We start from the raw sequence: 12330 nt of genomic DNA, 5'->3' as shown, positions 1-12330 counted from the left end.
AAATTTCTGTTCAATCAAAGTTTGCCCGGTGCCAGAAGCACTCATGTAGCACTCAAACCATGACAATACCACGGCAAACACGAGGGAGAAACATGAATTGCAGGTTACAAGCGAGTAGCAAGTTAATTGGGTTTCGCTTATGGTCAAGCATGGTGGTCATAGTGCCGCGGTCTGGGCCTGCACGAATGCTGCCGGTGTCCTGTCGATGTCAACTCCCCGACGAGAGTGCGCATGCATGTGCACACGCACAAATATTTTCAATATTCGCCTGGAACAAATTCTCATCAGACCAGCTGCCTCGTGTACAAATAGGTAGGGATTTTAAAATGTGTCTTTAATTGTATCTTCTGACCAGCAAGCACATAGATCAGTGGTTCTCAAACTTTTTTCACCAAGTACCACCTCCGAAAACCCTTGACTGTCCAAGTACCACCATAATGATCAATATTAAAATACAGTAGCATAGTAAGCCTAAATATTCGTTAAAAACAAGGCAGAGGTTTTAGTATTTTTTTGGCCACTGTAGCATTACACACAGTTTGCACCTTAACACTGTGTTTAAATATTTAATAAAGTGATTATTTGTTGTATCACTTGTTGGAGCCCGCATACCACAGTTTGAGAATCACTGACGTAGACAATTACAGTGTGAGAAAGTTTACATTGACGTAAACAATGGTAGATTATATTTTCGTTTTAATCACCCGGTAACTTTATTTATTCGAAGATGCAGCGAAATTCTACAAAACACCAGCACTCGAGTAGTCAGGCCAATAGCATGATGATTGTGTCTTGTTTAGTCAGTGGTAGTCAAGCAATCTTAAGACAACAATGGTGCTCACGTCTAATATTCTAAATACAAATTTGTGATTCCCATTGATCAACCGCAGCTTAATCGTCAGTTCCGGAAGCACTCAAACCATTCCGATACCACTACCATGCTTGACTGTATTCAGGACACAATTATTCTGCAACAAACCTGTGTTGGAATTAATGTTTCCCTTCTATGAACCACTTGTGCAGCACCAGATCATGTGTTGCCAGCGTTTAAATAATGTGAGCTGTCATTTTCAATGGATATACTGCTATTTAAGCTGGACACTGACTACTTTAAAGTATATCCATGTTAACTTTCAATAGTATCGTCCCTTAGAAAATTGGGGTTGCACTAAACTTCACGTGCTATTATGCTAAGATATTAATAATATTTTTTGGAGAGTCAAAATACTAGAAACACTTTCAGAATGTTGCAATTCTACATGCGTTTCAACATTTATAGTAATTGCCTTGGAATCATTGCGTTGTTCAAGAAAAGAAACTTGAATCGACGTTGCTTTTTTATTAAGAAAAAAGTTGTTCTTTATGCAACAATAATAAAAACATGTGAGCAATATAAATACAGAGTACTTACAAACATGAACATGGAATGAAATGTACAGCACAGTGACACAGTGATATGTACATAATGCACATTTTCAGTGTAGCACTTGTGAAAGACTGTCAATAAGCAGGTGAGGGCACCAAGGCACTGTGTCATTAGGCCACAATTTAGCATTCCAGATGCAACACAGGCTCTGCCTTTTGTACGTGTTTACGCTTGACGTGCTTCTAGCGTGACTCGCGTGTTTATGTTACTGGCGGTCTCCTCTCTGTGTTTAATACCAGTGGATACGTGCTAACGTTCCTAAAAGGTATCCTGCATAGATCTGAAGGGCGATAACGAGGACACATTGGGATCTACATAACCCCCGAGTAGAACGTGAGTCAGTCTTGCAATTTGACGCCTACGGCAAAAAAACACATTCAAAGTGCAGTGCATTTGAGCATGACTCATGCCTCATTACATTCTTGGGCTGCACATCCAGTAAAGCAGCAGCCTGATGGCGTCCTCTTGTCTTGGCAGGCAGGAAGTTGACAGAGAGCGAGGAGAGCGGCTACTCTTTAGGTTTGTGGACTATTAGGAAGGGTAACAGTCAGCCGAGGTCATGAGAGGTCCCGCTGATGGCGCGGAATACGTGGAGGGAGTTTTGCAGGAGCGAGCGCATCATGCCTTCCTGGTAAATCTGTGGCCAAAAAGAGAGCAGGTTGTATATCAATGATTGTAAAACGCTGCTAATAAACATTGCTTTTGTAAAACATTAACTAATAATGTTGCCAGACACTTGGGCGTCACTGTATGGCAGCAGTATGAGAGCATGCAAATGTTATATTTGACTAATGACTTCTCACATCAGCCTATGAAAAGGTCCCCTTTCATGAAAACTTGACTTTATGATGTCCTGACAGTTCTGTGTCCCTAGAACATGTTTCATGAGCACCAAATGTGAAAACAATCTATCATCACTCTCACTAGTTTACGGCACTTTTGTGAGAAGGAGACGCTCAAATCGCTTTTAAAGTTGGGTTTTTTTTCATGACAAAATGACGAACAAACTTTTTTTAAGGGCCTCTGACTTGCCCATAGTTAGATGAGCCGGCCATTTGATCCAAAAAGGTTTATACTAAAGTCTTATATAATACAAGTTAGTAAGTGAGCTACAGACATAAGTTTGATCATTTGGTTGTTTATTGAATAACTATGCTAGTTTTGCTATCATTCATTCAGTCCCACTCCTTGAGGGGGAACTGCACTTTTTTGGAATTTTGCCTATTGTTCACAATCATTATAAGAGACAAGAACACACATCTTTTTTTTTTATTTTTTTTAGGATATTAAAGATGATTAAAAAGCTTGGAAGACGCAGCTAATGGGAGTCACCGTTGTAGACTTCAAAGCCCTCTAAAACAACTTCAACACTCTCCGTCAATGTTTTATATACACATTGCAAGTCTATATGTAATGTAGTAACAGACACGTTCATAACAATATGTAATATGTACAATATTTACCGTATTTTGGTCATTTTATGCATTACCTAAAATTATTTCCTTAGCGCATTTATTTCTGTTCCCATAGCAGCACACTTCCGATTTCCGACAACAAATGGGTGTTCCTACTTTCGGAAATTAACGCGAGTGTGTTGTAATCATGGCAGACTTGGTAATAGACAACGAAGACGACTATATTTGGACAAATAAGGATACACAAACTTATCTTTTTGAACCTACAAATAAAGAAGATGAACTGATGGTTATAGAAGCGAGTACTAAGAGAGAGCGAAACGTTGGAGCAGACGGAAACCAAGAGAGTGATGTCCGTCGTGACTTGACGCTGCAAATGTGGAATTTGGAGCTAAGCTATGCCAACAGAAATGGCGCGCTTACCACCCCAAAAAAGGACAATAAACTGGAAAAAAATGTCCTGGACCAACTATCCATTGAGTAAGTCACTATAATATTGATCATGATACATGCAGCACGTCATGCTTGTTAGTACAACTACATACACTGTCGAGCTAGTTGTGTACAAACAAAACATGAAATGTGGGCTAATACTTTACAGATTCGCATTGTGTTGTGCATCACAAACTCAATAGCCATTCAGCTGCTGACGCAAAAGCTAGCTCACGGCTAATGCCGTAGCATGCCGTCGCAAGGCGATGTGTTACTACGCTTGAAAAAGAGTTCCTCAGTGTTCGCACTTAAAAATTACAATATCGCTACAACTTGGTTATTATACAGTTTACAAAAGGTAAATTAAGTATTGTCATAGGTTTTTAGATGCATTTTTAAAGTGACTTAAGAATTGATTGCTCCCATTAGCCGCAATGCTATCCACCAAGAACGAGCCGATTATTACAAATTAGAATGCAAAAAAACCAACAACTTTTGTCTTCTTGTCTCTCATAAGGATTGTGAACGATAGGCAACATTCCAAAAAAAAAATTCAGTTCCCCTTTAATGTTACGTTGTGGTTGTATGTGATATATCTGGCATCTACTAAGTTGGACAAGTGCAAAGTTACAGTATACAGTGGTACATTAACTTACAAGCACATTGGGTTCCACAACCGAGTTCATTACTCCACACACTTGTATCTCAAATCAGCCCCGCCCATTGAAATTAATTTAAGTCAATTTAATCCGTGCTTGGCCCTCCCACCACACTATCATTTCAACATGTAAAATGCCTTCAAAAAAGAAAAACACACTTTTAGACAACAAATACCGGTAATATTGAAAAACATTACAATAGCATGTACAAACAACTACTTTTGGGACCGGACGAATTTGGTGACTTCTTCAGGCTGCTTCTCTGTACTGTTGCCAAGTCTGCTTAGTTGAAGAAACTTGTTTTTATAGCGCTGGTTGCTTGTTTTTATTGAGACATCTGGCAATTACAGTAGGATCAAGGAAATTGCTTTTTATGTTCCTCACAGATGTGTTTGACGGGCAGGTACAGTCAGAGTTGCCAACAAGTCATGAATACTTCTATGTATCGAAGGTAATAATAATAATAGATTAGATTTATTTAGCGTTTTTCTAGACACTCAAAGAGTTTCACAGAGAACTGTCTATGAATGTTCTCATTCATCCAGGTCATTGAAATCTCAGGGCATTCAATCGATGACAACTGGACTGTTTGGGGTTTGTCTTGGAAGACGTTTTGCCACTCATCCAATAGGCTTCATCAGTTCACAGACTAGATCTGACCAATCTAAATATTTGAGCAAGAACTGATGAAGCCTACTCGGATGAGAGGCGAAACCACACAGTGCAGTTGCGATCAATTGAATGCCCTGAGTTCACAGAGAACCCGTCATTCTTTCACTCCACATTCACACAGTGTTGGTGGTAAGCTACATTTTTAGCCACAGCTGCCCTGAGGTAGACTGACGAATTGTAATGTAATGACATCCAGTTTAAGTCAGGACTAAACAGAACAAACTGAAACACGTCAAAAACAGCATCTGCAGCTTCCCAATATTCTCATGGACAATGTTCATCTTTTGGCCGTGTGTAGCAGCTATGGAGGTCAATATTCTTTATTTGCTTTCTTTATTAGAAAACTTTTTTTTGACATTGGATTTATGTAACAACATTTTTTGCGTTTGAATTTTGTGAACTGAATTTTTTTTTACATCAAATTATGCTCACAATTTCAAACCAATTGTTAGCAGACCAGGCACAAACAGAGTGGTAAACAATAATAGGGGCTTGTTTACAGAGCAAACAGCCTGATCGGTAGTGTCAGACAGAGGCAGATTTCTACAATAAAGTTCTGCAGAAGAGTAATATTTTTACGACTATGTGGATGTTTTTTACCCTTGGCGTTTATGTTTCGCTGTGTTTATTGCTTCTCTGTTGCTCTTGCTCGATTATAAAAGATGTCGATCAAGGAGGTGCTCTGCAGTTTGAGGAGCAACGTTCATATATTCTCAATATTCAGTAGAGGTGGGGGAAATAATAGATTTTTAGATGCATCGTAATTCAGACATGGACGATTATTAAATTGATACATCAACATCAATAATCGATTTATTTACTGTAAATAAACAGTTCTAAAAGTTGGCTGACTGCAGCAAACCACCTCACCAAGAGATTCCACCAGCTCCCTTATTATAGAGTACTTATGTTCTAGTTTTGCACACATTTCTAATGATCTAATAAATGTAACATTAATTAATTTAACTGTTTATTATTACAAAAGTATTGTTTTTAAAAGTTGCAAGTGATAAAAGCTTATTTATTGAAACGAAGATAAATGTAAAACTGCATCAATATACATATACATTGGCGAGGCTTGTTTTAAAGCAGAACTTGAAGCGCGGCGCCTCCCTATTTAAAAGTGTTACCTTTATTGTTAGTTTTGAAGCCCATCCATCCATTTTCTACCGCTTATCTCTTTCGGGGTCGCGGGGGGTGCTGGAGCCTATCTCAGCTGCAATCGGGTGGAAGGCGTTTTACACTCTGGACAAGTCGCCACCTCATCGCAGGGTCAACACAGATAGACAGACAACATTCACACTCACATTCACACACTAGGGCCAATTTAGTGTTGTCAACCTATCCCCAGGTGCATGTCTTTGGAGGTGGGAGGAAGCCCACCACCCACACAGTCACGGAGAACATGCAAACTCCACACAGAAAGATCCCAAGCACAGGATCGAGTGCAGGATCGAACCCAGGACCTTCGTATTATGAGGCAGACGCACTAACCCCTCTTCCACCGTGCTGTTCGAATACCTCCATATTGCGCCTCACAGACCCTCTTTATTAACCAGAAGAATTGCAGTTTTTTGCTATTTTCCTTCTCCACGATGTTATTTACTTGTATGCACATTATGTGTGAGTTTTGACACACTCAATATCAGTAGTACTGGTATACCGTAAAACCCGACTATGAACAATAAAACACTGAATATCAGAGGTTGGAATATTTGAGCACCTCACGATTCGATTACAATTATGATTCAGGAGCTAAGATTTGATTAAAAATCGAAAATGGATTCAACTTTAATTTATTAAAGTTATTTAAAGTGAAAGTTAAAGTGTATGTATATTGATGCAGTTTTACATATATTTCCATTTCACTAAATAGACGTTTATCACTTGCAACTTTTTTTAAAATGCATCTGTAATAAGAAACAGTTAAATTAATTCCCAGTGCATTTATTCAGTTAATAGAAATGTGTGCAAAACTAGAACATAAGTGGTCTATAATAAGGGAGATGGCGGCAGTCATACACATTTTAGAACTGTCTGCATTACTTTGTTTACAGTAAATAAATTGATGATCGATTATTGATGTTTACTAATCAATTTAATCCATGTCTGGATTACGATGCATCTAAAAATCTATTATTTCCCCCACTTCTACTGACAATTGAGAATATATGAACGTTGCTCCTCTACTGCAGCACCTCCTTGATTGACAACTTTTATAAATCGAGCAAGAGTAACAGAGGAGCAACACACACCGAAACATAAACGGCAAAGAAAAAAAAAATCCAAAATATTCGTAAAAATATAACTGTTCTGCAGAACTTTGTTGTAGAAATCTGCCTCTGTCTGACACTCCCGATCAGGCTGTTTGCTCTGTAAACTAGCCGACCATTATGCCCCACTCTGTTTGTGCTTGGTCTGCATGAAGCAGAGCTTCATATGTCACTCAAAAGTGCAGATTCTAACAATTATAATCATTGCTATTGTTTGAAAATATCCAGCAGGCCACATTGAAATGTTAATTATGTTGTATTATGCCCAGCTAGACCAGTTAACTGCCTTTTTTATGCTGTTTTGCCAGACCCGTGTCACGTGACTTCAAACTTGACACCTCATTGGCTGGTTCTGAGAAAGGATCGATTGCTTCAGTCTTAATTTACCGAAAGTGAGTCTTGCATTTTGAAGCAGCAAATTTTTGGACACTGAATTTTTCAGCACAGAATGTTATTACACAACATTTTATACACTGAATTTTTAACACAAGCATTTGATGTAAAGAAATTAAGTTCACAAAATTCAGACGCAACAAATTCAGTTACATAATTTCAGTGTCAAAAAAAAGCTTTCGTAATAAAGACACAAGGCGGTAGCTTGTGTGATGCGGACTGGCGCTACGGCGTGGCTGACTCGCAGGGTAGGCTGCTAACAAGTAGGATGTCTTTTTAAAGGTTTGTTTCTCTGATTTGGTCTTCCGCTTCTTCTCCTTCGCACTAATTACCTTAGTATTGAGGGTCGGAGGGCAGAATTGTGTCGATCTCTGAGCGGCGCTCAAACGCGCACATCAACTGTCAAATCAAACCTTATGTTTGTTTATTTGTAAACAAAGCATGAACAACAACGTTTAACAATATATTACCTACTTACTGCTCAAACGGCACAACCCAGTTACAAATATTACTTAAACCGGTGGTGAATATGCTCGGAACGCAAGTTATGCTTTGTAATTTAAAGCATAACAAAAAGCCTAAAGACAGCGCGTACGTCAAATTTCTCATAAGTTGAGGTACCACTGAAAAAGTAAATGTGGATAAAGTGCAGAACAGACACACACACTGTCGGAGAAAGACGTGGACCCACACAGATCACTAGCATTAAAGCTACAAACACACAAAAAAGTGCGTTCTCAGTCTAAATTCCAGACTTGAATTTAGCTAGTCGTAGCATCAAAAGCTCACTTTACCTGTTCTCCTCTAAAGCTGAAGGACAGCACAATTTGGAAAGAAAAGAAAGTCAGCAGTTAGTGTGAATAGAACAAAGGATGCAGCGATGGCACACTTGCCAACAAAAACATTCCAGACAAACAAACAAACTAGGAGTGACAAGCTAATTGCCTCAGAAAGCATGAGGTACGCACGGAAAATGCTTAGTCAGAGTCTCATCTGCACTGTTGCTAAATATCTCTTGCTTAACAAATAGCGCACAATCGCTAAACACTGACGACCATGGGGGACACATGTGTTGTCAAACGCCAGCCCTGACCGGAACTTTGTTGTAGTCAGAATGCAAAGCATAATCCTCTGATGAGGTGTTACCTGCTCATGGATGATATCAGAGAGCTCCTTCACCATGTCTTTGAAATTGGTCTTGAGGCCCTCATGGTACTCAAACTGATCCTCTTTGATGATCCGCTCATTGATATCTAGAGCCATGCTGCACGCCTCCACAAAACGTCTGTGAGGGAGTAGGAACATTTTCAGCGGTTTAAGAGCCCAAAACGAGCTCAAGAAATTATAACCCGATCCGATTACATTTTGCAAAGTTTTTTTACATTGGATAATATTTGATTTAGGGAATATGAACCAGAAGCAACATCAATATATGCAGATGTGGTTAACAAGAGAATAAGTGCCAAATACAAATAAACTAAGCTTGCCTGAAAATGTCTTTAAGCTCTTTCCCTTTTTTTCCGCCAGGCTGGTTGGTCTTGCTGTCATCCAAGAAGGCTCTGGCATAGGCCATGGGGCCGGCGTTCACCTGCAACAATCATCACACCTGAACACCATAAACATCCTGCAAGAACATCACCATCCTCCTCCTCCTCCCCCAAGATCTCAAACCTGCACAGACACGCATCCCTGCAGTTTGAGCTGCAGCTGGATCATGTCCACCTCGGCGCTGGAGCACAGCTTGAGAAGCTCGGCCGTGCGGGACCTCATCTCGTCGATGGCCACCTCCACCGGCCGGAGGTCCACCTGCTTCTCTGTGACGACCTCCACTCGCTTCTTCACGTAAGGGAATGTGTTGGCCGCTGAAGGGAAGACAAAGGCATGAGAAAAGCGCCATGCTACAGCAAATAGCGCAACAATAAAACAAAGGCACAAAACCAAGTATCCTCTACAAATATTTACACTAAATAATGGTGCAGTAGCACTAACAGCAAAGAGGATAGAAAACAAAAATTTGGATACTAATGGCTGCCTATTTGTGCACTCACACAAAGGCTGCGTTCAGAAAGGGCAGAAATGTGTTCACCAAATAGCAAGTGTGCAGTAATTAACCCTAACCACCCTTAATCATCGCCATTTTCGGTACGTAGAATTAAAAAATTATAGAAGGAGGAGGAAGCAGGTCAATATTGCAATCATCATTTCTGTGAACAATGAATAATGGATTTGGGATTTGGGAAACAGCACCTGTCGAAATCTGGGCCCTCAGGATGTACATAGCGCATATAGTACACTATGTGTAAATAAATATGTGAATTGAAACACAGCCCATGCATATAGGCTGCATTTACACTTGTCATGCTTGGTTCAGTTAAAACGAACTCTGGCGCGTTTGCGCTGCTAGTATATATTGTTTGGGCTAAGCAATCACCCGAACCCTGGTGTGCACCAAACATTTAAACACAAACGCTTCACTTGAACTAAAAATGGGAACACTACACGGACCAAAAAACAGTGGACCAGTGTTAAAATGACAGCTAAAAGCCAGCAGAAATGACAATTATGTCAAATTAAATGTGGTGTCCGTGCTCTCCCTCTGTGTAACAACGTTTTCAAAGTATATATTAGAGCTTTTTGTAAAAGCTAAGACAGCAAATATGGCAGAATATAATACCGTACGTACTGTATTCAACCCAGGAGAAGCATTTTGGATTGGAATATTTGAGTTACAATATGTCGTCACCTAATATGTCACAAAAGCTCTTTAAAGGTATACTTTAGAAGTTTTTTTGTGGTATCTAAATAGGTTATCATAGCAGAATATAAAAATGTTGTAAAACAGCATTTTGGTTTGGAATATTTGAGTTATAGTACGTCAATGTCAAGAAAGCTCTTTAAAAACTATGGTGTAGAAGCTTTTTGTGATATCTAAACTGGTAAACCTAACAGGATTTCAAAATAATCTACATATTCAACACATGAGACGGGATTTTGGATTGGAATATTGGAGTTGCCTAGTGTTATCTAATATCTTTCGAAAGCTCTTTAAAAGTATATTTTAGAAGCTTTTTGTGATATCTAAACTGGTAAATACAGCAGAATATGAAAATAATCTACATATTCAATCCAGCAGACAGCATTTTGGTTTGGAATATTCGAATTACGTCATGTAATACGCCACAAAAACGGTCCAATCAAGTCCTGACAGTTATGTTTATGTTCCTTATTGTGCAGTCTCTGGTCACATGATAAAAATACTAATGTGAACGTTAAGCCAACCGGCCCAAAGTGCACACTAAGTTTTTAAACAAATGTTTGGGCCGGGTGATCGTACAGGACCACAAGTGTGAACGCAGCCTTATATGGTACTGAGCGCGATCATCGCCTGAACTTTACAGATCCAAAATTTGTACTTGTGAGCACGGTCCTCCTCTTGCACTGCTCCTCCACACCGCCATGCTTCTTCCCCGACAGTGTGTATGGCGTCTCGAACACAAAGCGGTTGATGTTATGGCACTTCTCAAAGTCTGTCTTCTTCTCCGGTGCCTCCTTCTCCTCAAAGTAGGGCTTGACAAAGGTCACCTGCACATAGGCAAACTTGGGGTCCAGGTCTTTGGGGTTGACCTGTGGGACGACAAGACCTGCATGACTTGTCCTTATGTCGGAATTCACAACTCAAATTGACAAAAACGCACCTTGTTGGAGTCTTGAATGATTTTAACGTTCTCAGGCCCAAACTTCTCCCCGTAGAGCATCAAAAGTCGCTGGGAGATTTCAGACAGACCGGTGAGTTTGGGCTCCTTGTAAATGTACTCTTTCCCATCCTCCTCCTCAAAGAAACCCTGCACAAAACACGCACTCGCTTGTACACCAGAAAAAGCCAAAGAAAATATCGAAAATCAAATGTTTATTTTTGACTATAAAGACTGTTGAAATTAATGTATCTGTCTTAAGTAATATTTGTACAGACATCTGAGATTAATGTGGGTATTAAGAACTGTAACTGCTTAATTTAAAATACTAGCAAAATATAAATAAGTGGAACCCTGAGACTTCATTTTTTAGGGTTGGTTAAAGAAATAAGTCTGTTGTACCAAACCAAAGACTGGTAATTTTGATAAGCAACTACAAGGTGTTGTGCCCTCCATCCAACAGGAGTTCTTGCTGATAACAGTAGATGTGATACATAAACTCTAGAAGCTGGTGAAAAGAGCTCAAGCCCATATCAAATTTTAAATAATGCTACTTTTTCTCAATGTAACTTTCTGTATTTAAAGCAATTTGAAAGTATATTTCAACCCAACTTCAAATAATTAAAATAATCTGCCAACAAATCAATAAAAAACATATGTTTTTGTTGCAAACAAAACACTTTTAATCTTGATTTAATTCAAAGGGGACCAATTATGCAAAAACATTTTTTCTTACCTGATAGTACCCACTTTTGTGTATTAGGGATTTACATTACTCCCCAAAATTTGAAACCAAACCAATTTTTCCTTCATTTATACTTCCTCCAAACACGCCGTAGACGTCAGGGAATTATCCATATATGGTAAACATGTATCCAAAGTGCTTTGCACACGTCCGCCATTGTAGTCCTCGTTGTAGTCAATAAGTTCCTTCTTTTTTGCTATCCTCTTGTTGGGGGGCAGACTGACTAAAAAGTGCACATACATCCTGCGCTGTTGTCATTTCTATTATGAAGTACTGTATAGTTCTAACTTAAGTCTGTGAGTAGACTCAAAATGGAAGCACTAAAAACTACTACGTGGCTGACGGGGAGAAGACGCAGTCCAAGTGGAGGCACATAAATAACACCGGCCACAAAACGGCGCATTCTGAAGAGACGACAAAAAGCGTCTTGAAGATCGTCTGTAAAACATAATCTATGCAACATTTTGACCAAATAACCACCATTACATGTTATGTAGGCACAATTAAGTGTTTTGAATGTAGAAAAAAAAGTCATAATATGACCTCTATAAAATATCTACTTTTTGTAGTGTAGATGTGATGAAACTAAAAGGTTCACACGAGTTGAGTTCATGCAGAGGTAA

The 12330-nt window shown here is 39.3% G+C and overlaps 1 protein-coding gene across 3 annotated transcripts in view; it reads right to left on the bottom strand.

Annotated features, from left to right (window-relative positions):
- Positions 1 to 1324: 1324 nt before the first annotated feature.
- dock11 (dedicator of cytokinesis 11) overlaps positions 1325 to 12330 on the bottom strand; it is a 60808-nt gene continuing 49802 nt past the window's right edge. For 2 of the 3 annotated variants that reach the window (XM_061960356.2, XM_061960357.2), the window contains 6 exons: positions 10966 to 11112; positions 10684 to 10894; positions 8942 to 9132; positions 8758 to 8858; positions 8417 to 8555; positions 1325 to 2063 (listed from right to left, as the gene is read on the bottom strand). In XM_061960356.2, the coding sequence (XP_061816340.2) occupies positions 1974 to 2063; positions 8417 to 8555; positions 8758 to 8858; positions 8942 to 9132; positions 10684 to 10894; positions 10966 to 11112 (879 nt within the window). In that variant the 3' untranslated portion in view covers positions 1325 to 1973. Of the gene's footprint in view, positions 2064 to 8064; positions 8081 to 8416; positions 8556 to 8757; positions 8859 to 8941; positions 9133 to 10683; positions 10895 to 10965; positions 11113 to 12330 lie in introns of all 3 variants that reach the window. The other variant, XM_061960358.2, reaches the window with a different exon arrangement.

This window comes from Nerophis lumbriciformis, linkage group LG05, assembly GCF_033978685.3.
Source record: "Nerophis lumbriciformis linkage group LG05, RoL_Nlum_v2.1, whole genome shotgun sequence".
NCBI classification, from domain to species: Eukaryota; Metazoa; Chordata; class Actinopteri; order Syngnathiformes; family Syngnathidae; genus Nerophis; species Nerophis lumbriciformis.
This window is presented reverse-complemented; position numbering and strand designations above follow the sequence as displayed.